The sequence below is a fragment of the Maylandia zebra genome, linkage group LG1, assembly GCF_041146795.1.
Source record: "Maylandia zebra isolate NMK-2024a linkage group LG1, Mzebra_GT3a, whole genome shotgun sequence".
Lineage (NCBI taxonomy): Eukaryota > Metazoa > Chordata > Actinopteri > Cichliformes > Cichlidae > Maylandia > Maylandia zebra.
This window is the reverse complement of record NC_135167.1, coordinates 24,789,577-24,814,569: the sequence shown is the minus strand read 5'-3', so window position 1 is coordinate 24,814,569 and position 24,993 is coordinate 24,789,577. Positions and strand designations below refer to the sequence as shown.

General features: G+C 40.6%; 3 protein-coding genes across 5 annotated transcripts; 1 reads left to right on the top strand and 2 right to left on the bottom strand.

Moving 5' to 3' along the window:
• Positions 1-1,011: 1,011 nt before the first annotated feature.
• On the bottom strand, positions 1,012-14,123 carry grtp1a (growth hormone regulated TBC protein 1a). 3 transcript variants are annotated; one of them, XM_004543348.4, is made up of 9 exons: positions 13,793-14,123; positions 13,562-13,689; positions 11,657-11,808; positions 11,417-11,575; positions 10,384-10,508; positions 9,679-9,775; positions 3,114-3,286; positions 1,614-1,799; positions 1,012-1,495 (listed from the first exon to the last, which is right to left on the bottom strand). In XM_004543348.4, the coding sequence occupies exons 2-9, from the start codon at positions 13,630-13,632 to the stop codon at positions 1,403-1,405; spliced, it is 1,056 nt and encodes a 351-aa protein (XP_004543405.1). In that variant the 5' UTR covers positions 13,633-13,689; positions 13,793-14,123; the 3' UTR covers positions 1,012-1,402. The 3 variants fall into 3 exon arrangements, with proteins under 3 accessions (XP_004543405.1, XP_076739917.1, XP_076739912.1); XM_076883802.1 differs by having other exon boundaries at positions 13,948-14,123; XM_076883797.1 differs by having other exon boundaries at positions 13,562-14,123.
• LOC106674969 (E3 SUMO-protein ligase ZBED1-like) lies at positions 6,529-8,840 on the top strand. Its single transcript, XM_014408585.4, has 3 exons — positions 6,529-6,997; positions 7,183-7,802; positions 7,890-8,840. Exons 1-3 carry the CDS (start codon positions 6,529-6,531, stop codon positions 8,283-8,285), a joined length of 1,485 nt encoding a protein of 494 aa, XP_014264071.3. The 3' UTR covers positions 8,286-8,840.
• A 2,590-nt stretch (positions 14,124-16,713) lies between the features above and the next one.
• On the bottom strand, positions 16,714-24,983 carry adprhl1 (ADP-ribosylhydrolase like 1). Its single transcript, XM_004543349.4, has 8 exons — positions 24,431-24,983; positions 23,066-23,230; positions 21,695-21,820; positions 21,367-21,507; positions 21,143-21,270; positions 20,917-21,049; positions 20,667-20,832; positions 16,714-19,300 (listed from the first exon to the last, which is right to left on the bottom strand). The coding sequence occupies exons 1-8, from the start codon at positions 24,642-24,644 to the stop codon at positions 17,224-17,226; spliced, it is 3,150 nt and encodes a 1,049-aa protein (XP_004543406.2). The 5' UTR covers positions 24,645-24,983; the 3' UTR covers positions 16,714-17,223.
• Between the last annotated feature and the right edge of the window lie 10 nt (positions 24,984-24,993).

Sequence of the window (24,993 nt, the reverse complement as noted above, 5' to 3'; positions counted from 1 at the left end):
AAATTTGGCCCACACCTCCAATGTGATGAAAGCTTTGTTTTTATGTGATCATTTTCATTGAATAGCGCAAAATGGCTACACAGCGCCCCCTACAAAATTTCAAAACCACAGCCCCTGCTCTGTGTTTTATCTATGAGTCTGAGACCTTGTAAGCTTATGGAAGATATCAAGATGTACAAAAAGTCTCTTGGAGCAATATCCCAAATCCAACAGGAAGTCAGCCATTTTAAAATTAATGTGTAATTTTGGTGCCATTTTCCCCTCTTTTCAGGCACCGTACTTTAACGAACTCCTCCAAGGGATTTCGTCAGATTGAAGCTATCTCTTGTGTGTCGAATCTAAAGACCTCTGTGATGTTAAATTGCGAAGCTTTTTACGTTCCGGGAAACGGGGTGGTCATGGCGACACGTGGAGTTTCAATCACTCGCCAAAGAGCAGTAATCTGCTGTCACTCAAAAACACAATGTCCAATCTCTCCCAAAGGTCGCAGATTTGATGAGACTTGAGGTCGGAAATGTTTGGTATGCCATTTGTCAGTAATGGTTAGAGCGCCACCTAGTGGGACGACTATAATCGTGGTAGAATGAGATTAAATGTTAGCTGGTGGTTGAATGCATGAATTCCATCAATGTGACATGAGATCGGACGTGCTGGTTTTCGAAGTTGGGCATGGCTCGACACGCCGGGGTGCGAGGGCCCTCATAACGCTGCTTGCAGCTTTAATTATTATTTTTAACTCAAAGCTGGTTACTCAGGTGTATGTTAAATATTCAGCTGAGAGATTTTTGTTGTATTACAGACTGGTTCGTTATGATGATACTTTTCATTATCCACAATTTTACTCAAGAACATATTGAACCAACTCTAATCAGTCAAACTAGAACTGTTTAACTGTTAAAGAGACCCCTGAACACAATTGTGAGGGGGGGGAAATCCACCCCTTTAACTTACTGTACTGCAACACCTTAGATTAATCACTTATTCATACTATATTACAACATTGTACCAGTATTGAATGTCAACTTTCTATTTAATTGAACAATCACTGTATATACTCTTGATGGATTTTAATGTGAAATACAGTAGACAGGTTCTTCCAGCTATGTATAGTGTACAACTCATCACACCTGAACATTTACTGCTAAGCATTTTCTTCACCGTGACTCATTTTCTAGACTAAAGTGCAGAATTTCATGTTTAAACAAAAGGAAATGTTTACCAAACTACACAACCATTTCATACAGCACAGACCTAAGAATATTAATCACATATTTACACTGCTGCGTGTTTGTTTCACACACAGTATGTACAGCAGTCACAGTGACTCAGTTTAAAAAAAAAAAAAAAAAAAAAGTGCAAACATCTGCTGGAATGAGTGCTGAATTTAAGTAACAGGGAGAGGTCAGGATTCTTCAGCAGTGATACGAGAGCGACAGGTCGCCCGGAGCTTAGTCAAGGTTGCCATGGAGAGACTTCCTGGTTCAGTGAAGATTTTCTAGGAAAGGCAAGAGAAACGGGGATTAAAGGATTACTAAAAAGGAAAAGTAATATCTCTAATCTTTCATCCCGTAAAATGACTCATGATGATTTTTAAGAGTTGTAGGGGTCTTTACCTGCATGAATGTGTGGCACTCCTCTACAAATGGTCCGTGTGTGATCTGCTTGAAGCTCTGGCAGACATCTGGCAGTGACTGGGACTGCTGAATCAGATCCTGGTTGTGATGGATCAGAGTCAGAGCTACGCGGAACAGGATTTTCGAGCCCTCATAGAACAAACAATCCCAGATCCGCAGAACAGTCTGGGAAAAGCAGCAGCAAAGCACTGAATCCCAACAACAAAGTAGTGCACAACATGAAGAGTAAACCATATGTAAAAGGTTCTACTGAACAGAGCTTGGGAAGTATTAATGCAGGTTAACAGCATTTTTGCAGTAGTTTGCAGGGTCAAACAGGCCTCCTGCTCAATTAGAATCAGTTGTCTTTATTAACTTTAGTAGATGTAATGAAGGCAAGTACAATTTTCACCTCCTTTTCAATTTACCTTAAAAAATTTTCCAGTGTTTTTAAGCTCTTAACTTTTATTTTTAAGCATTTTTCATGGTAGATGTTTGTAACAGTGGATGAAGGAAAACTTCACATCACCCCCAAACTCTTCCTGTTCAGGTATCATTTCTGACACTAGAGAAAAGGAGGTGTTTGACTCTGCTGGCAGTTCAGCTACATTCAGACTTGCATAGTGGTTCAAAAGCCGTTTAATTACTTCTTTTGCCATTTGTGTATAATTAACTACAGAAACTACAAACAGCATTGGCTTAAAAAAGTTATTTATTTTATAAACTATTTTACCTTTACCATTTCTTCCCTGCTGTGTAATGTAATGTGAGGTCACCTCCACACACATGTGCATAGAGCACGTGTACAGCGGCAGTGCTCACACAGCGGCCATCTCACCACTGCTGTTTGTTCAGAGAAGTTGGTGCATGCAGATTTGACCCACCTGGACAAAGCTCACAGTAACTTTGCCATAAATTGTGGTGCTTTTACATATTTATGCATTTACAAAAACAAGCAGTTACTTGTAATAATTTTGTAGTTTCCTCAGCACTGCTGCTAAAAATGCAAATACAAATTTGACTATTTTCTGTATTTCTAGTGTCTTTTTTTTAATGTAGAGAGGTGCAAAATAGTGGGGAGAATTTTCTTTTCCTTTCATTTTTCACATCCAACTTGTTATTTTCCACTTTCTCTGCAAGTGTTACACCCTCCTACAGCAGTTGTATCTGGGGAACAAACATAGCAGCTCACACCCTCCTGAAGGTCAACAGAGGGAGACAGAAACAATAAAGACTGCTGTATAAAGTGGGTTAGCTGCACTGGATTAATTAAACACAAGGAATAAAACAAAAGTTGTCATTTTTATCGAAACCCACTAAAAAAAAAAAAAAAAAAAAAAAAAAAAAGGGCTGTGATGAAGCACGAGTATTTAGTAAATAATCTGACTATTTTTCAGATATTACAACTACATGTCAATAAAAAAAAAAAAAAAAAGTTTTGTGGCAGTACTGATAGGAGTTGGATCATGAGTATGAAACGCTGATCACAGACACACTCACCTCTACAGGCAAGATGTCTATGTAGAGACAGATGAACCACCGGGAGACCACCAGGGTCCACATGACGTTATGGTCCACCATGATCTGCCATACTGGCGGGATTTTTACCTTCACCAGCTCCCCTAACACCTCCTGATCTGTCTTCAGACCCAGCATGGCTGGACTGTAGTAGTCTGTAACCACAACGCAGACACACATCGTTGATAAGAACAAAGGAATATATGCAATACAACACCTGAATGAAGAGCTTAAATGTAAATTTAATAAACATTTCTTGTTTGACTACAAGATCCAAATGAAAAGAGTGCAGCTCTGAAGCCACACACAGAGGCCACGTGATAGGATTATTCTTAGCCTACAGCACTGGTACCCAAAGGGCCTGGACGCATACACACCTGTCACAAGATCGGGTCTGTACTACAAAGCAGGATTTCAACTTATCCGCATAACTTCCGGGTTAACCCTGGGGTTTCTGTAATTTGAAGCTGGTTCACTTTATACTACGTTATATTGCCAAGGTAACGGGGGTCGGATTATTCGTCTACTATTGAAATGTGCCCAAATGGCTTCTCTGTCATTAGCCAGCCTCGAGGATCTGGTCGTGGAGGAGGCCTCGCGGTGGCATATCGGAGCCGTTTTAACTGCCGTTCAGTGAAAGTTGGACACTTTCTGTCTTTTGAACTGCAGCTCATCAAAATTGGAAAGAAGGATCCTTTTTACTGTGCGTTGGTCTATCGCCCTCCTGGCCCAAACAACTCGTTTTTAGCCGAGTTTAGTGATTTTCTGTCCTCTACTATGAGGTTGTCCAAATTGCTTCTTGTGGGAGATTTTAATATACATATTGATGATGAGTCCGACCTCTTTGCTAGGAGTTTTACCAGTATCATGGACTCTTTTCATTTTATCCAACATGTATCTGGCCCCACACATAACGAAGGCCATACACTGGACCTTGTTTTTTCTTTGGGTCTGAATATTGATTATATCTGTTCTAAGGACATTTTTATTTCTGACCATTATTGTGTCTTTTTTAATATGTCTTTTTATGAGCCTATGTCTCCTGTTCATCGGACAGTTATTTCCCGCACTTTAGACTCCTCCACAGCACAGAAGTTCTCTGATGTTTTTAATTTAACATTATCCCCACAAAACGATGTTGATTTTTCTATAGATCTATTCAATTATCATTGTCTTTCGATCTTAGATGAAATCTGTCCGATTAAAATGAGACCTGTGCCTGTTTCCAAGTCTGTACCCTGGTTAAATGACAACATTCGTCTTATAAAACGTAATTGTCGTAAAACTGAGCGGTTATGGAGGAAAACTCACTTAAATGTTCATCTCCTTCATTTAAAGGATCTTTTAGCCTTCTTTAACAATGCTATTAGAGTTGCAAGGGCTGCTTACTTTTCTCAGTTGGTTGCAAGGAGCAGAGGTAATCCTAAAGTTTTATTTGATACTATTACTAATATTATTACTCCTGCTCCACCTGCTGCTATTATTTCTTCTGTTGAAGATTGTGAAACTTTTCTTGCTTTCTTTTTAGAAAAAATTAGCAACATAAGGAAAAACCTGTCTTTTTCAGCGTCTGCGCTGTCTGTTCCCACGCCAGCTCGGCCTGTTGTTTTAGAAGGTTTTTCACCTGTTTCACTACCAGAGCTGGGAAAAATAGTTAGTGCAACAAAATTATCCTCTTGCTCTCTTGATTTTTTACCTGCATCATTATTTAAAAATGTCTTTTACTCTACTGGTCCCTGTATTCTTACTATAATTAATACCTCCTTGGCCTCGGGCATAGTCCCTGCCTATTTTAAAACTGCTGTTATACATCCCTTGTTAAAAAAGCCTATGCTGGACCCATCTCTCACTAGCAATTATAGACCGATCTCAAAAATTCCGTTAATTGCTAAGATTCTAGAGAAGATCGTGGCTAAGCAGCTTACAGCAGTTTTAGATAAATATAGTATTTTCGACAAATTTCAATCTGGCTTTCGTAAAGTTCATTCCACTGAAACAGCCCTTCTTAGAGTTTCTAATGACATTTTGTTACAAAGCGATGCAGGTAAATGTTCTGTTCTCTTAATGTTGGATCTTACGTCGGCCTTTGATACTGTTGACCACTATATTTTACTTGACAGGCTGAAACACTGGGTTGGTGTCTCTGGGACTGCATTGAAATGGTTCTCCTCGTATCTCTCTGAACGATATTCTTCTGTGGCAGTTTCTAAGTATAGATCATCTTCTGCGTCCCTGTCTTTTGGTGTGCCACAAGGCTCTGTGCTAGGGCCATTACTGTTTTTAGTTTATTTACTCCCTCTTCAGCACATTTTGAGCCCTTTTGAGGATATTTGTTACCATTGTTATGCAGACGATATCCAACTCTATATATCTTTTAAACCGGAAGAGGCTTCTAAGCTGCGGCTTTTAAATGTGTGCTTGGAAACCATTAAAGGCTGGATGGCTGAAAACTTCCTCCAACTAAATGAAAGTAAAACCGAAGTCCTCTTATGTGCCCCAGATAGACATATACCCAGTATAATAAATGCTCTTGGTCCTCTTTCAACGTTTGTAAAACCATCTGTCAGGAACTTAGGGATTATCCTCGATCCTGCTCTTACGTTAGATAGTCATGTTAAATCTCTTGTTCGGTCTTGCTTTTATCATTTAAGAAATATTTCTAAATTGAGCTCTATTATATCCTATACCGAACTGGAGATTGTTATTCATGCTTTTATCTCTTCACGATAGGGCTGCACGATAAATCGAAAATTTATTGTCATCGCGATATCAGCCTGCGCGATGGGCCCATCGCAAAAGACGGCGTAAACTGCGATAATTGGGTACCTTAAAATGTTTACACACGTGCTGTAAAGAATTTACCAATCAAAGAAATCCATTTACACATTTGACCAGTCGAATAGAGCCCTTCACGGCATTAACCAATCAAATGGATTAGAGGCCCGCCTCCTACGCAGGTCGGGCGCGAACAACGCTGCAGCAACGAGTCAGAGTTGTAATGGCTGAGAGCGAGACGCGTGACGAGAATGCTACTGAACTCGTGGCTAAAAAAAAAAAAAATAGTACCTCACTTATTTGGAGGTAGTTTGGATTTGATAAAGACGACGTTCTCCAAACACAGGTACTCTGCAAAACTTGCCGAACACTCGTGGCAACCACCAGAGGAAACACGACTAATCTCCACCATCATCTTCAATACAACCACAGAGAACTGTTTGAAGAGTTCCAGAAAGATAGGGCTAGCCAAACAAAGGTTGCTAATGTTAAGACAAAGAGCGCAGCAGTCCAACAGCCGTCTCTGTATCAGAGTTTTTCAAGTGGAATTCCTTATGAGAAAACGTCGAAGCGGTACAAAGAAATAACAGAGGCCATTACACATTTTTTGGCTAAAGACATGATGCCTATAAATACAGTTAGCAGAGAGGGCTTCACCAGTCTGATACATAAAGTGGACCAGAGATACCGCATCCCCTCACGAAACTACTTTTCACATGTCGCCATTCCACAAATGTATGAAACATGCCGCAAGACCGTCATGTTTGAACTGAGCCAAGCTGAAAACTACGCAAGCACTACAGACCTATGGTCAAGTCGTACAACGGAACCATATATGAGTTTCACAGTGCACTTCCTCACCGAAGACTTTGAACTGAAAACACGGTGTCTAGAGACTGTGTATTTTCCAGACTCCCACACTAGTGAAAATATAGCCCATGTATTACGTGAGGTGTTAGCCAGCTGGGATCTTAAAGAAGATCGACAAGTGTGCATCACCACAGACAACGGTTCCAATGTTGTGAGAGCCACGGAGCTAAACAACTGGGTCAGACTTCAGTGTTTTGGACACAGGCTGCACCTTGCAATCGGTAAGTTTTATTCAAGGCAGATCTTTTTAGCAATGAAAATGTGCTATACATTATTATCAAATTGATATTGATAAGGATAATGTTACCTTTTTAGACAACTTTAGTTATAAATTTCAATTAGTTTTTTTTTTTTTAAAAAAAGGTTTTAAACATGACAGTTTTTTTGTTTCCTCTTATTTCTCCAGAAAATTCTATCAAAGATGATGCCCGCATTGCCCGAGCCATTGGACTTTGCAAAAAGTTAGTTGGACATTTTTGCCACAGCTGGAAAGCAAAGATGGCTCTGAAAAAAGCACAGCAGAAGCTCAACCTCCCAGAGCACACACTGATCACAGAATGCCCAACCAGGTGGGGTTCCAGGCAGAAGATGATTGAGAGAGTCCTGGAGCAGCAGCGGGCCATTTCTGATGTCATCTCAGCAGACAAGAAATCAAGACACTTGATTCCTACTTGGCAGGATCTTGAGGTACTGGAGTCTGTCAACCAGGCATTACACCCCCTGCAAGACTTTACAGATGCCCTGTCTGGTGAGAGCTACGTTAGTGTTTCATATGTAAAACCAGTCCTTCATCTGATGAAGACGTCGGTGCTTGCAGAGAAGGAAGAAGACAGTGATTTGACAAAATCAATTAAGAAGAAAATCCTCGAGTACCTGATTACTAAATATGAAAATCCAGCTACCCAGGAACTTATGGACATGGCGTGCTTCATGGATCCCAGATTTAAAGTCAGCTACACCAGCACTGATCGAGTCTCAGACATCAAGACCAGAGTGATGTCAGAAATGGAAGCAGTGGCACAGAAGGTATTCATGCATGCTTATATATAAAACCTTTCAATTCATATTTAGTCCAAAATGTTTACTTTTCTTATAATCTGCTTTCTGTTCCAGGAGAGAAGCTCCGCTGAACCAGAGGCCCAGACAGATGATCCACCCAGTCGTCCCCTGAAGAAGGCAAAAAAGTCCCTGGGCAGTTTCTTCAAGGCAGCTCCAATCCCTACCTCCTCTTTTATGCATCTCTCACAAGCTGTTGAAGCTGAGCTTAACAGCTACTTGCTATCCACGGCCATAGACAGTGAGGAAGACCCCTTGGCATGGTGGAAACTCCACAAAATGACATTCCCACAGCTAAGCAAGCTTGCAAGGAAGTATCTCTGCATACCTGCAAGTAGCTCACCTTCAGAGAGACTTTTTAGTACATCAGGAAACATAGTAACATGTCAGCGCACATGTTTAAAACCTTGGAGAGTAAACATGTTGGTTTTCCTTAACAAGAACTTGCCATAAAAAACATTCACTCAGGAAGGATGAATGCAAGATAGAGAAACCTTTTTTTTTTTTCAAAAAATTACAAAAATACACTACCTACATTGTTCTTAATTGTTGATAATATTAGTCTTGGCCAGTACGACCACAAAGGTAGACAATTGTTCTTTGGTGTGTTCCCACAGCAGACAAGTTCTTACCTATAGTTTAATCTAGTAAAGTTTCCACTCCAGTTTTGACTTGCATCATAACTACTTGGTGAGTGGTAAAATGATGAACAACTGCATAGAGATAATTTGCAGTATAATTTAAGTTATGTTTATTTAAAACTAATTATAGAGACCGGGAAGGATGTCTTTCAGAATTCAAGCCTCAGAAATTTTTTTATGGGGGCAATGTTTCAATGTTTGACTGCACTTTGTTGTTACACTGCTAATACAGCAGCTTTCATTAAATAAAACTGTGCAGTAAAACGGAAATTATGTATTTGTTTTTTGTTTTTTTTTTGCTATTTATTTTATCGCAAGTCATATCGTTATCGCAGTATTGATCACAGTTATCGCACATCGCAGGTTTTCCTAATATCGTGCAGCCCTACTTCACGACTGGACTATTGCAATTCCCTGTTTACTTGTTTAAATAAAGGTTCTTTGGAGCGTCTGCAGATCGTTCAGAATGCTGCAGCAAGACTTTTGACGAAAGCTTCTAAATTTTCACATATAACACCGTTGCTCATGCAGTTACATTGGCTTCCTGTTGAATTTAGAGTCCAGTTTAAGATTTTGGTTTTAACTTTCAAGGCTCTTCAACAACAAGCACCACCATATATTATTGAACTTTTACAGCCCTATGCCCCTAGTAGGTCTCTGAGGTCGAGTAGTCAGGGCCTACTTGTCATTCAGTATACGAGACTGAAAACTAGGGGTGATAGAGCTTTTGCTACTGTGGCCGCCAGACTGTGGAATTCCCTTCCTCAGGACTTACGATCCGCTGATTCATTGATTACTTTTAAAAAACAGCTAAAAACACATCTTTTTAAAACTGCCTTTTGCTAACTTTGTTTGTATTTTGTCTTTTTAATCTGTTATATCTTGTAAAGCACTTTGTGATCTCTATCTAGAAATGTGCTATATAAATAAAATTTTACTTACTTACTTACTTACTTACTAACTTATACTGTTTCCCTGATGAGCATCAGTAAATATAGTTTCACAGGTGCAATTTTATTGCTTCAGCTTTCTTTACAGGCTTAAAATGGGCAAAACGTTTTTACAGCACATATTTTACAGTCTTACTGACTAAAGCTCTTAAAGTAGTAGTACTAGATACTAAATTGAGACACACTGGTTATATTGAACGTGCTTCATAGCACAGGGCTCAGAGTGGCAGTAAGTGAATGCACAGAAACACTCACCTGGTAAAATTCTGCCGAGCAGTGCCTCCATCAGCCAGAAGGATTTCTCTTCATCTTTTGTGACGATGAGTAGATACCCAGCGATGAAGTTCATCCCCTGAAGCCAAAGACACACAGTTAGGTTTCACATGAGTCCTGTAATCCTGCCTGAGCACACTGTATCAGACAGAAGAGCTCTTTAATAAAGCATCTAGGGCACAGAGCAGTAAGTGTACACTGACTGAATGGGAATTAAGAAAAAAAAAAAACAACAACCACTGAGTATAATTAAAGATAAATGGATTCTATTTATGCCTGGCAACAAATGTAACATCAACACACCCTTGTTTAAATTGCAAACCAAGTTGCATATGATCTGGTGAATGGAATTTGGCTTTCATATGCTAATAATAACCACAGTCAGTTGGCATAGACACATAAAGCCTCTTTCTGGACACAGAGGCAAATTATTGGTAAGTGTTGATGATAAAGTAACTTCATTAAGGATAAAAACTGCTGTTTTTATTTACAGTTTACATTACTGTACATTTTAACCCCGCAGCACAACTCTTAAATGATGGACCAACGCAAGGTGGCTTTGCTGAAATCCAAACTAATATCACAGAATAATAATACTAGATTTTTTGCTTTACCTCATTACATTATCATTCCTTAAATATTATTCAAAATCCACATCAGGGTAGAATCTGTGGCGCTGAGCCGTACCTGACAGTAGCCCACAGCTGGATTGTGGTGTCCATAGGCCAGCAGCACATTGTACAGAGCTTTCTGCATACATGGGTTTGACGTCTTGTGGAAGTGGATGTTTTCCGGGAATGTTCTGTTCAAGTCTGAAAACGAGAGACCACAAGGACACCGATCACACTGTGTGTGGAGTGTTTGTATACACGCTGTAACAGATAAGGAGCAGGAAACTGAAACCCTGCTTTTAAATGTGAGACCGTGTCAGTCTAAACATTAACTTGAATATTTGGACTTTGTGTCTTTTATTCTGAAACGGGCTCGGAAAACATGGAAAAATGTTTCCATTCTGATGACCAGAAATCCAAGCATTTCTTCCAGGCACTGCTCACCACTTGGCTACAAACACCCCTAAGGTGAAACACAGAGGTGGTATTATTATAGTAAATGGACCGGCACTCTTATAGCGCCTCTCAACTGAGAACTCAAAGTCGGGGATTGATTCACCGACTGGTAGACGATTCACTCTACCACCAGAGCCACAGTCGCTCAATGTGGTCCATTGTGTTGCGTCTGTGTTGCATGCAAATTATTTGAGTGACTTTCACACGCGTTGCTATAACAACCCCAGGCACTTTGAGGTGGTGGTACTCAATTGTAATGAAAAACCACTGAAACAGAATAGAGTCGAGCTGAGTAGGTACTAGTGAAATAGAGGGTTAAGGAGTTGCTTTGTGAGTTTAGGAGAACCTGAAGGAATAAAGAACCAAAACACTGAAATCCAGGTGCGCAAAGCCTGTAGAGGTTTATTTCATTTTTTATTTCACAAATAAATAAAGATATTAAAATGAAGACAAAGACACAACAAAGCTAAATTTTACAGAGCTTTTAATTGCAAATACTTAAAGTTTGTGTGTCAAAAAGTTAATCTAATATTAATTTTGGCCAATCATAATTTAAATGGTGGAGAATATTTCACATCTTCAGCAATAAGCTGTACCCTTAGCTTATTGCTGAAGACGTGAAATATTCTGAGTGAGAAACTGAACAGGCTGACCTGTCTTGATGGTCTCCACAAGTTTGGGGTCGTGCTCAGCTCCCAGCAGGGACTGGTAGTGCCCTGGGTTCCTCTCCAATTGATCTTGAGCCCCACTGGCTGCCATCCAGATCAGAGCCCGGTGCTCATTGGGAATTCCTTTGCGTACGTAACGCTTTACTGGAACAGAGGGGAGTATTTATGTTGAGTTCACATTTATGGACTATGAACTGTGTGAGTGTGTTTTGTTTTCATACTCACATTTCATATTCTTCTGCACCTTGCTTTTGCCCTTCAGTAGTTTGGACCACTTGATGGCTCGTCGGGTGAGCACAACTAGATACTCAGACATGAGCTCCTCATATGACTCATAATCAAAGTCCTCTGACCGCTTGAAGCCATACGGATCCACTCTGAGAAAAGTGGACAAAGTTACAAACTACTTCAAAGAAGCAAGTTATCGAAATAGTTTTCAGGCTCGTCATCATCAAAGCTTAAAAAACAAACAAACTGGAAAACATTTATTTAAACAGGAAGTGTACCTTTGTGTTGTGATTCTTTGAGCGTGAGCCAAGACAAGCTGAGTAGATATCAAAAAATTGCTTTGTTTTATTAATGTTGTGTTTTATAAATACCAATAGCTCCATCTGTAATCTGGTCCTACAGTACGTGAAGAAGTTGTGGCTGTAGGTGGCTCAACCTTACGAATTAGGTAACACAATAATCTGATTAACCCAAGAGCAAAGGCGTCCCTTGAAGAAGAAATGCTCCTACTCCACCGTCACACAAGAGTCTGGATTTGCAGAAACTACTTTACAGTGAAAAATAAACACACAAACTTTAAAATTATCTTCATGCAAAGGTTAAGTTTCTCCTCTGAGAGTGTCCTTATTGCCAAAGCAACAGTAAGCACAGACATTGGATGTATCAGTGTTGATGTTACCAATGTGTCATCTGATTTGTCGTGCTGGTTTGTGTTCACAGTTCCACTTCACATACAGTAAACAACTGTATGTGCAGTATGGAGTATATATATATATATATAAACGTTAGTAAATTCAAGAGCGTTTCCAATCAGTACCACCACCTGTACATCGAAACGAAGCTTATTCACTGTAAACCACAGCTGACAAAAATCCCTCTCATAGGGAGTTAGCAACATTTTGTAAAAAGGTGTTGATTCATTATCAGTGTGATGGCTCTAAATTTACTCTCCATTAGAGAGTAAACTCTTTATACAGCTTCTTATTTTGTCATAAACATATATGCTTACAGTGGTGCATGCTTATAGTAAACATGGAGTGAGTCTGTGAAAGCTCAGAGCCTCAGTTTCAGACATTTTTTTTCTACTCTTGGGTCTTTATGATGACAGGCACCTTGCTCTGGTTATGAGCAAAGAAACCCCACTCAACCGCTATTCAAACCATCTGTTTGTAAGGAGCAGCCAATCAGACACCAGGGCAGCGCAAAAGATAAGTAAGGGTTATTTTTTACGGTAAATTATTCAGAACTACTCTTGTAGAATCCAAATATAAAAACGTGGAGCCATTAATCAGTACGATATGTAGCTTTTGAGTAATAATGTTTACAGGACGAAGTAAAATCCAAAATTACAGCCTCCAAATGACCACTACAATGAAGTCAAAGTTAACAAAGCCCTGTAGAAGAGTGTTAACAAAGCATTAACATTATAATTCTCATGAAGGTGGGATTTATTATGGGTCTGCATTAGTTTGGGTGAATTCAGTAACGTGGCAGTTATTCAGTGGAGTAAACTTCAAGTAATTGTAATTTAATCCTAAGCTTTTTACACACGTACAATACTCTGTAATACTTCAGTACTCACAGTAGACACTTTTTGATATATGTGAACATGGTGGGGAAAAATACTAAATACAGTCAACATCAGTTTTGGCGGCCTGAAAACAAAATCTTTGTGATGCTAACACTGACTAATAACCTGACTCCTGTTTTGTTAGCTTTAGTCAGGTTTAAGCTACTATTACAGTAACCGTCAGAAGTACCTAACAGCTCAAATAAACAAAGTGATATCTGCTTCGTGATTTACGAAACTCAACTAACTTTGAGAGCAGAAAAATAATAACAAGTCGTATTTATTTGTTTGTTTTAAGCTTTCTGTGATTATTAACCATTTTTCAACGTTACCTGTCCACCCTGTCTTTAGCTCCACGGTCGGCGGGGGAGCGGCTCCCGTTGCTCGGTTTGCTCTTCTCCATTACCGCCTCTAGTCCTGCTCCGGTGATATCCCTTGTATGTATCCGCCGTGTTGTTTGCTCCAAAGAAAAAAAAAGCTCACAGTTAACAAGAAAATCAAAGTTAGGGTAAGTTAGCCCCAAGCCTGACTTTTTTCCCCCATGTGTGCGAGCGGTGGGAAACCTGCTGAGACACAGCTGCTTTTCCCCGGAATTGGGGAGAGACTCATTCTTGTCTTTCGCGCGAACTAACAAGTTGTTTAGTGTCGTCCCATCCGTCAGACCGTGTTTGGTGAAAAAGTAGAGTTTTTCTCGAGTTTTATCGCCATCTACATGCACCTGTTGCTGCGGGTCCCAGGCGCGATAGAGTGCAGCTAACAAGCAAACACTGCGGTTTCCCTTTTTTCTATCCCCGCTCTAAAAGCCACTCGGGTGCTCGGTAACTTCCACTCCCGTTGTCATGGAGGATCTCGTACATGTGACGTATGTCCCGGGACACGCGCTTCAATCAATCCGTAATGCTGCTTTCGAGGGATTCCGTAACATCCCGTTTCAAAGCTCTCACGGGACAAACTATCAGCTATGTTGCATTCAGGAGGCTTTGGGGGAATACGATGCAGAGCTGTAGAGAAGTAGAAAAAGAAAAGGAGAAGATGTAAGCATTGTTCTAAGGTTTGAAATAAATCAGGTTAGGCTTTGCTCATCAGGTATAGAAACGCACAATAATAACTGCTTTAAAAGTAAAACACCCTTTCTTCTGGAAAGTTAAAAATGCTACTATTTTTCCACTATACGCACTATATTTTTGCTTATAAAAAACTTATAAGCAAATTAAAACTTACTTATAAAAAATAATAATAATAAGCCAAACACTGTTTGAACTCGTGCACTGGAACGAGGGTGTCTTAAAAGTACCAATGTGTCCTACTGCAAGTAAAAGCATCATAAATTGTAAGCAGCTCTCCCTGCAAGGCCACGTCACACAGGTGAACGTAGCCACGTGTTGGGCCGCTCTGTCGTACAAAATATGCCTGAAATTAAATTAATATATGCTGTTTTGGTGACTCGGGACTACAAAAATAACTATAAATAAACATTAAAGGCCAAGCTCAAAGTAAATACGTGTCAAAGTATATCAAATTAATCGGTTTACCTGAGTTTTTGTCGTCCTTCCTTCAGCATAGATTCGTGTTCAAAAAGTACCATGAGTGGTTAAAATAACATTCACTCTTTTTAAGGCTAGTTTGAAATCTCTTGAAAAATAAAAACAGCATAAACATCAAGCTAGTGTCATATTATGTCTCTGTGATGTCATCAAACCACTCTTCCTTCTTATGGCTGTGGTAACCTTGATAAAAAAAAACTGATTTCCAGGAAGGCCTTTCAAAACAACAATAATATTGTTGTGACTGTTTAATGCAGCTCTTCTACCTGGACCTATTTTTAATATGTCATGTCATAGGAACAGGCGCTGAGTCATGACTATTTTTGAATCTGTGGACAGCAAACGCAACGACAAACAAGCAGCAGTCATAATAATTTGACCCAGGCTGATGATGACAGAAATTCCTAACCAAAACAGCAGCCAGAAGTATCAGTATGTGTTTGTGTTGCATGACTGAGTCTTAATATTAGACATTTAATGGATCTACATTAAAGACACACCAAATTTGTAGTTTTAACTATTCTCAACACAGTAACAATGAAGCTACGCTCTTTATCACCAGTAACTCTGAGGGTAAGCCTTGAGGTGTACAGGAAATGGAACAGGTTAGCCTCTATCCTTTCTACAACAACCTGTCTAGTGCTGTGATAAAGTATTTGCCCCCATTATTTTTATTATTATTTTATTATTTGTGTATTTGTCAAATTTAAATGTTTCCAATCAAGCACATTTGTAATATCAGAAAAAGATAACCCGAGTAAATATAAAATGTAGCTTTTAAATGATGATTTCATTTATTAAGGTGAAAAAAGCTATCCGGACCTACCAGGCCCTGTTTGACTGTTCACATCTCTGTATATACTACTTACTCTTAGTGCTTCAAAGTTACCACACTTTTTTCTTTCTTGTCTGAACAACCAAAAGCAAATACTTTTTAAAGGTAGACCTAAATAAAAATACAGGCTACTCTATGGTTAGCCATATAGAGTGTGCATTTGCAGCAGTTCAGTTCTTGTAACAGCGTCTTCACATGGGAACAGGAAGAATGAACTGAACAAGATTAAACCACCACATTTTCAGAACAGACTCTGATGACCCTGAAACGTTCATATGAGGGCATGTGTTTGTGCCCTTGGTAAGTTAAATAGGTAAACCATGTTAGTCTATGTCAAAGGGCCTTTGACAACCACACAGCTTAAAAATAACAATAAAGAACAATTTGAGTTTGCGCATGTCCTTCAGTGATGGAGCACATGATTTTTACTGCTTAGCTAAAATGCACGAAAGAAAGTACTTTTTGACATTTTTAACATTTCAGTTTTTAATCATTTTGAAATTGTATTTAACCTCCTAGGACCTGGCACATATGTGGACATCACATTTTGGGACGTCTAGACCAAAATACTCTCTACAAGGGCCTGATATGCACTTAGGAGGACATTATGCCACTGTTCTATCAACATCTGAAACGAATCTCCTCATATGTGGATCTCATTTTTCTCAAAAACAAATTCTGGTAATTCTTTGTTTTTACATTCTTTAGGTCCCAATCAGCCCAAATAGCAATGAGAAATTAAAAATGCATGCCATAAAAGAGTTTGGGTCTTAGGAGGTTAAAGAACACTTTGCCCATTTTTCTAAAATAATATAAATACAAAACTTTACAAACATGCCACCTACCTGGCTAACAGATTTGGACAGCACTTTTGCCTCCCTCTGTCTCAGTTATACTCAACAATCTATACAAATGAATGAATATTATTAAGATGCACTATTAAGGTTCTAAGAACTTCATTAACCCAGTCAGCTGTATTTTGCTGTCGGTGACCTGAATGACACACATATGAAAATGGAAAATTTAGATTTTTAGAGTTCTGCTCCTGTCCTGTTTTGCATTTATTTAGAAAAAAAGAAATGAACAACCTAGATTCACTAACATATAATACTGTGTTGTTTCATTTTATTCATGGACAAATAGAAGGGATATTGCATTAAAGGGGTATTGCATGTAAAATATGTAGACAGAATACAGTTAAACTTAAACAGCAGTGTGTACTGTACAGTTCCTGAACATTTCATTGAGCACATTTACAGTAAATTCAGTCAGACCACAGCTTCAGAAAGAAAAGCAGTTTAAAGACAAATGAGTGTAACATCAGTGTTGTTTGTCTGCGCACAGATTTAAATGGCAACAACTCAACCATGACACACATTTGGTCTATCAGTAAAAATGTTAGTATTCTTGGGAGGGATATTGTATGTTGTAATATACCATAAATATGACAGAAGATACCCAACGGCACTAGACTTTGACTTTTTCCTAGTTTGTATGAGCCTGTGGATTGCAGCTAATTTGCTGTTTATAATATTAATTGAATAATACTAGTTACCTGGTGGTTCATTTGTAAGTCAGTATTGTCAGGGCAAACTGAAAACATGAATTTATCAGTCTAGAACGTGAAGGTGTCAGTAAATCGTATAACTTTGGGTTTATATGTTCGCTTGACTGATGGATCCCCGTAGTTGATTGTCGTGTACTTCGGTCTCTGCTTTGCATCCTCTCTCTTGTGTTGAGGTAAAGTTACAGCAGAGACCTGACTGTCTTCAAACGTTTCCTTACTGGCAGCATCTTCTAAAAGTCGAACGCTCTGCATCGTACTTGTGCCTTTACTGTCCACTGGTTTTGCTGCTTTTGTTTCCTCTTCGACCTCCCCGTCTCTTTCTTGTGATTCACCCTCTGCTGCTGTTCCTCTTCTGTGTGTAGGGAGGCTGATGCCATTACGCAGGCTTGGGTTAGTGTCTTGAAAGTTCTCCAGCGTCTTTAGTGCAGTGCTAAGAGCAGCCAAAGACGTATCAGATTGCGTTGGTGGAAGTGGATCGATAGGATTTATGATTTGTGGGGGCAGAGCTAATTGAGAGGAGGGATTATTCTGATCGGGACCTTGTTGATAACCAAAACTGTAAACACGTGGGATGACATACCTGGGCAACCTGCTTTGAACTGCCATAGGTCTTCGGGGATTTGCTTCTATGTTGTGATTGGTGTCGATGTGTGCGTGTGTAGAAAATTCCTTCATACTGGGTTTTGCATTGCCTTTGGTTATAGCAATGGAGGATTCACCTGCAGCTGATTCACTGAGAGACTGTTGCACATCTCCACCAGGACTAGCTGTTGTTATCCTCGCTGTCTTGTCCTGTTTTGGGCATTCTGAACTATTTGGACTGATTTCCTGCTCTAACTGCTCGAAAGAGGAATCTACACACATGGACCACACAGGAGAGCAGGTCCTGATTGTCACCACATGCCACTTGAGTGGAAACTCTACCTGAGGCAAGAGCCTGTAAGGTTCTGGGAACGACCACTCTGTCACAGAAGCTGAACAGAGCAGCTCTACATGTGCATATTTTAGTCTGTTGTTGCTACAATGTTCTTCATCATCACATTCTTCCCGTTGGACGCTGAAATCATAAGCTTGAGCCTTCACATGTTTTAATGAGCAGCAAACCTCATCATCTAAGCTCTTCTCTCCCATTTGCTCTGCCGTCAAATCTTTTCTGTCACCCGAGTGTGAGTGTGCCCGATCTTTCCTGTCATCCTGCACATTTCTAATTTCATCTTCTTTCGGCTCCGGCCCGAGAAGAATTTGATTCTCTGTGTTTGGTTTGTGGACACTTTGGACGCCCTCCTGTTCTCTTTCAAGAGAAGCTACCTTGTCTTTTACATTAACTGCCACTTTGACTCCTTGAGAACTCCTTTCATGAGAAATCTTTAAATCACTTCCCTGACACACAGTGGCCATGGTCTCGAACTTCTCCATAATGGAAGATAAGAGGATCCCTCTTCCAATGAGTCTTGGTTTGACCGGCTGTTTATTCAGCACTTTCTGCTCTTTTTGCTCAGCCATGGCAAACTTGGCCACCATATCCTTCACGCCGCCTTCTTTCTTCCGTTGTCTTTTGGCTCGTTCCCTCTTCTGCGTGCCATCCTCGCTGTCTCGGTTCATGTTACCCAGCAATCCTCTACTGCAGGGGAGAGTTCCCACCTCCCTCTGATGGGTGATGGGAGGTTTGGGTGTGGATCTTATGAATTTGGACTGGAGCAGCTGGAATGTGGTAAGGCATCGGGGTATTAAGTCTCCTGCTGTATGATTTCCTTTGTTTCTTTGCGTCTCCACCCAGCGCTTTTCCGAGAGGTTTGAACTTGTCTCAGCAGTTTTCCCTCTGGTTATTTTTTCCGGTTCAGGCAGGTGAACAATTTCACAGTTTCTCTGAATTTGAGCCATTTTCACTGAAGACTCATTTCTTGGTTCAGAACGATGTTTGTTTCTTGCGTTTCTTTGTGATATATTATCTACATCTGGCTTTTCCGAGTTTCTATTTCTGGTGATCCACTTGGGCAGATCCTGTGTCAGGTATTGCAGGAGACTCTCGAGAATCCCACGGAGCACCGGACGGCATTTTGGATCTCTAATCAACTTCTTCAACATACTGGCATCCGGGATGTTAGCAGTTTTCTGAGAGTTTTGTCTACAGAGAATAGAGGACATGTAAAACCACCACTATTGTTTAAGCGCAGTCGTTACAGCAGAGAAGGGGGGACATTAGAGTTAGCTTTAAGGGAGTAATCGCCAGAATAAGTGCTTTAGAACTGCATGTCTTTGATTTCATGTTTTATTTCACCAGCAAGCAAAAGAAACCAACAACAAAAAAACAATACTTTTGCTGTAAATGGGAGTTCCAGCAGTCATTTTAACCCCGTAGCAAAATGTCCAGACTGGTAGCAAAGCAGCATGAATTAGATAATTAGTTCAGGAAACTGTGAGGGCGATTTGTGTAACAAGAAGGAAGTCTGATAGAATTATGAAGCTGTGCATCAAATTAAGGCGACAAAGAGAGCTGGGCACTTTACGTGTGATATAACTACACTTTAATTGTCACGTCATTTTAATATTAACTGTGTAGAGGTGCTTTGACAATGTGCTGCTGACAAGAGCATCAATAAAAATCACGGTATTAGAACACAAAATTAATATTCTATGACTTAAAAACGTTAAAATCATCCCAACCACATCTCACATGCGCTAAAAATACATTTAATCTGGACTAAAAAGTACATAGTTCATGTTAAAGCAGGTTATAAAATAACCTTTTTTCCCCCACTGCTCTGTCATTTCAGTATAATTGAGGCATGTCATTAGTCGTTAGTATGTGAGGTACTAGAGTGCTGTGAAAAGAATATTTGCTCCCTTGTGACCTCCTGGATGACTCGTTGATGCGCTCTTGGAGTAATTTTGGTAGGCCGGCCATTTCTGGGAAGGTTCGCCACTGTTCCAAGTTTTTTCCATTTGCGGATAATGGCTCAAAGCTTGTTTCGTTGGGATCCTAAAGCTTTAAGCTTTGTAACCCTTTCCAGACTGATAGAAGTCTCTCAGCTGTTTCTTTAGTGTTGCTTTCTGAGATCTTTTAGCCTACTTCACTTTCTCGGACAGGTTCTATTTAAGTCATTTTTTAACAGGTCTGCCAGTAATCATGCCTGTGGTTAATTATGATTCAACAAGGGGCCCAAATACTTTTTCACACAGGGGAAGCGTCAAATACTTTTCCATGGCACTTAAGGTGTTGCATTACCATCAACTGAATATTAGACTGACAGATAACAGACAATCCCACACAAAGCATTCCTCTCAGCTTTGTACGCTGGATAGTGTGACCCATAATAAAAGGTTATTCATGACAGATCTGCAACTAGATCTGTACATACTGATCCAAGGAAAACCAAGGATAGCACGACAAAAGTAGTAAGGAGGAAGCAGGCTACAACTTAAAACTACTAGAGTGATGTGCAGAGTCGCTGCTAGCCAGCAGAGTTCAGGCCAGTGAATATCAGGATTACTTGTCTATGCATTTCTCTGCAGATGATGCCTTGAACAGCGCCTCTCCCAGCTCCTCCAGGCGTTCTCTTTTGTCCACATCCTGGTGCAGACCTGGGGGAACCTGGCTCAGGCCGTGCAGGAGGCCATAAAGACATCCCGCAATCAGGCCCGTGGCTTCACTCTCACCTATAATTAAGTTACAAAGAGTATGAGTTACACTAAATATCACTTTCATAGCACTGTGAAGGACCTCAGAGCTGTAGCTCACACCTCCGTGGAACATGGCTCGTTTGCACAGCTCAGCCCAGTCACTTCCTGCGGCCAGAAGAGCGTCATAGGCAATCATGGGGGCATCGTGGCCTCTCCGGCCTGCGCGGCCCTCTGAACTCCAACGCTTGTACATCTGTACTGACAGAAAAACAGAGTTAACGGGCATGCAACATGCCTGTTAGGAACTATCATCTATTGGCATGAAATTCTGAAAGAAAAGCCTTACTTTGTCTGTTTCCTCAGCATCATAGCGATCAGGGAACAAAGCTTTGTTGTGTCCCTCCTTATCAATCTCTCGCTCTTCAAGGTAAAACTGCCACTTGGCCTCAAAGTAGAACCAGTTTTCCTGATACTCTGCATTAGAATACACATTCACACATCAACTTTCACAGACATTTGTGCACATATTAAATGCTTTTTCTTTCATACCACAGACAGGCCCGGCCTAACCTGCCATGTGCCGTATGGTTTTCCTGCAGTACTCCGCAGCTCGTGTGATGACCTTCAAGAGCTCACGACCCCATGTCACAAGAGGTTTTCCCTGGATGGCGTAGGATGCAAATAGTGCCGTTGTCAGGGAACCTAGAAAGCCTGAAGCCACAAATGAGATCACAAGACACTTCGCCTGATCAGTCTGCTGATAGCTCAGGCTCACCAGTTACATCCATAATAAATTTGTGTTCTTGCTGCTAAAATAGAAATACTACGCAGTCAAACAGCAGCTTAATTATCTGCCTGTGACAGATTTCTTAGGATTAGAAGCTGTTAACATCGTCACCTGTAGGGTGGTTGTGAGTCATTCTTCCAGCTTCAATGCTGACCTCCACCAAGCTATCTAATCTCTCTGGTTGCCAGTATCTCATGCCCACACACATGGCCTTGGAAGCTGCACCGAACCCAGACCCTGAACATGGAGACATGTATCCAGATACACGTTTCTGTACTGTATCAACCACTGTGGTCAGAAGTTTACGTACATAAGCTCATCATGGGTATGAATGTCATGGTACTTTGAGGCTTTTAATTTCTTTGAACTGTTCTTTGTCCAAGGTCAAATGATTGTACAGCATGTTTACTAACTTTAAAAAAAAAACTGGGTGCACAAGTTTGGACAAAAACCAAAATAAATTCAATCTACACAGGGTCAAATATATATAAATACACCCCCACTAATATTTTGTTAAGTGTCCCTTAGCGAGTTGCATCTCAACAAGTTTTTGGCAGCCGTCAACAAACTTCTGGCATATTTGTGTCTGAATATTTGACCACTCTTATTGGCAGAATTCATTTAACTGTGCAAGATGTTGATTTTAGGTGAAGTTGAAGAATTTGGAGGTAGTTCTCCTTCGTTCATCCACTTTGTGCAATGTACTATTATTCCTGGGAGGAACAGCTCCAGAGCATGATGCTACCACCACCATGCCTGACAGTTGGTACAGTGTTCTTACATTTGTCCTTGTCATTGTGGTCAAATAAAATTTTTCTCCAGAAGAGATTTAGCTTGTCTATGTGGACAGCTGCATATTTTAGTCCAGCTTAAAGGTGTTGGTTTTGGAGAAGGCACTTCTTTCTTGGTCTGCACCCTTTCGATCACAGGCGATGTAAAACTGGCTTCGCTGTGGATGACGAAGCTGGTGTTCCAGCAGTTTTCTGTATCTGCTAGGCTCGAGCCTTGATGGTTCCTTGTATTTACATACAGTTGCTTGAACTGATGATCCTGGATTCTGCAGTTTGTTTTAGAAATATCTCCAAGAGACCTTTTCAGCTTGTATAAATCTTCAGTTCCCCCCTTTAATATCTTCACTGAGTTCCTTGGAGTTCCCCATTGTTTTGAGTATTGGTCAATCCAGTGAGTCCTGTCAAATAAATCCTTTTTATTCTCACAAAGAGAAACTACCTGTTACAGTCAACCATGATCACTAGCAAGAAGTTAATAGACCTTGTCAAGTTTAAAGACATAAGTGAGCCTGTATGTATACTTTTGACCCTGTGTGAATTACAGAAAATAAATTCAAACTTACAATCATTCCAACCTGGAACATTAGAACAAGAAATTATTACAAATCCATGATGACTGCATGTGAACCGTATGTGATCATGAACTCTAAAATACAATTTACATATATATATATTTAAAATCTCCAGTGACCTTTTTCATTGAAAGGTGTGTGCCAGGCAAGCAGAAAGTTGTAAGGTTTGAGATGAGCACAGTTCTCCACTGTGGCGGGATCAGGGACTCGGCCCTGGAGAGACACCACGGCTTCAACGTAGAGACGCACCAGCTCTCTGTACAGGTCCTCCAGACACCAGTAATCTGGAAACACACACACACACACAAACCCCCGAGTCAAAGTCATTCATGCCTGGCGTGGAAGATGAGCTGAGTGGTGCTTTGATGAGCTAAATTTAGCCTCAGCCTGCCACACTGCTGATTAGCAGCGGCGTGCATGGAGTCACTTCCACACACTATGAGGTCAACTGGGAGCCACAAGCAGAGCCCGCAGACAGTGTGCTAGAATCTGTGGACTGTACATGTGTGTGTGTGGATTAGAGAGTGTCCGTGTGGACAGAGAAGAACCACCTTTTAGTCAGTGATTCATAACTTGTGATGAAGGACTCAGACCTTCACTCATAAAGAAGTCTGTCCACTCCAATGCATGTGTGGAAAGAAGGTGCTGGGAAAATATGAACTATTTTCTTTCAGATTTAATTTTTACTCACTGCTTTAAAGAAGACTGTGTAATGTAATTACTTTAATGAGTAATAATTGCTGTAACATTTGCTTTTACTTTGTCCCTGTAAGTCCAGTGACAGGGCAAACATTGAGAAGCGCAGCATACATTACACTCCATGTGCTGTTATCTGGCTGCTGTGTGTATGTGTGCATAAGTGCATATGTGCAGGCATGTTGGATTGTTGCTAAATAGAGCTTGCTAATCTCAAAATATGTCATCACCATTCTTTCTCAGGACCACTGTCACTGGCTTTGAGCCACATCTGCAGGCACACATGATACCAGCAGATTACAGAGGAGTCAGGCCTGCTATTGTTCCCGACAGCGGAGCAGAGGACAGGCTTTTCCAAAGTAGTCTATTTTGGACTCTTCTGTCCTGGAAACTTCGAGCCACATTGCGGGAGCTCAAGAGGGCATTTGGGTGAGGGCCTGCATAGTAAGGTTCCCGTTAAGATTTTTGTCTTTGATCCCCCTGTGGCAGAGATGGATCAGGGTATGTGAGGTTTTGTCATTCAGTTTTGATTTGCCAAAACGTGATTAGCAGCTTCCTTTGCCCGTATAGAAGCAGCTATTCTGGTCCCTCTGAGCACAGAGAGATTAGAGCCAGTCTGAGCAGGCCAGATGCTACGTGTCTATTTTTGCATCAAATCAGGGTTGCGTCCGTGAACACAAAAAGACGGACCATTATTGGTTTTCTGTGAAGTTGGGTGTAAAATATGTGTTTTTATCTTGATCAGAATCACAATCATAAATCCTAATTGTCATTAATCCCAAACGTACCTGTTACAAGTGCTTCTGCTGTGGTCATGTGCATCAGCGCAGCATCACTTAGGGGCCAGTTATCAGGATCCAGTTTTAGGGCCGCCAGTCCCCCCAGAGAGGCCAGTTCCTCTTGGATTATCTTTCCCGAGGTGCACCTTTCCCAACGGCCCTTTCTGTAGCCCAAGGCATCTCCTGCAGCACTTAAAACCATGGCTGCCTTGAATTTCTCCATGCTGCTTTTTGATCTGGGTCCTTTTAGGTGTACTTTACTACCTCAAAAAACAAGAAACAGATCAAACTTTCTTCCCCCAAAACATCCTAAAGAAGTTCAAAAAGCTTCTCCAGCTCTCGAAGTTTTTGTCAAAACTCACATTTTCCTTTGTTCGTGACACATCAGAGCTCTACTGCCTTCCCCATCCTCGCAGCTCTCTTGTAGTTTCTCATTAGTTTCTAGCAGACAAACTCTTAAGGGCGGGCAAACACGAAAGCATCGTGTTATCAGCCTCAGCTTCATTGAGCTGGGCGGTGGTGAGTGATCAGGTGTCTCCTAAAAAGGCAATCCCCCCGGTACCAAAGCCGAA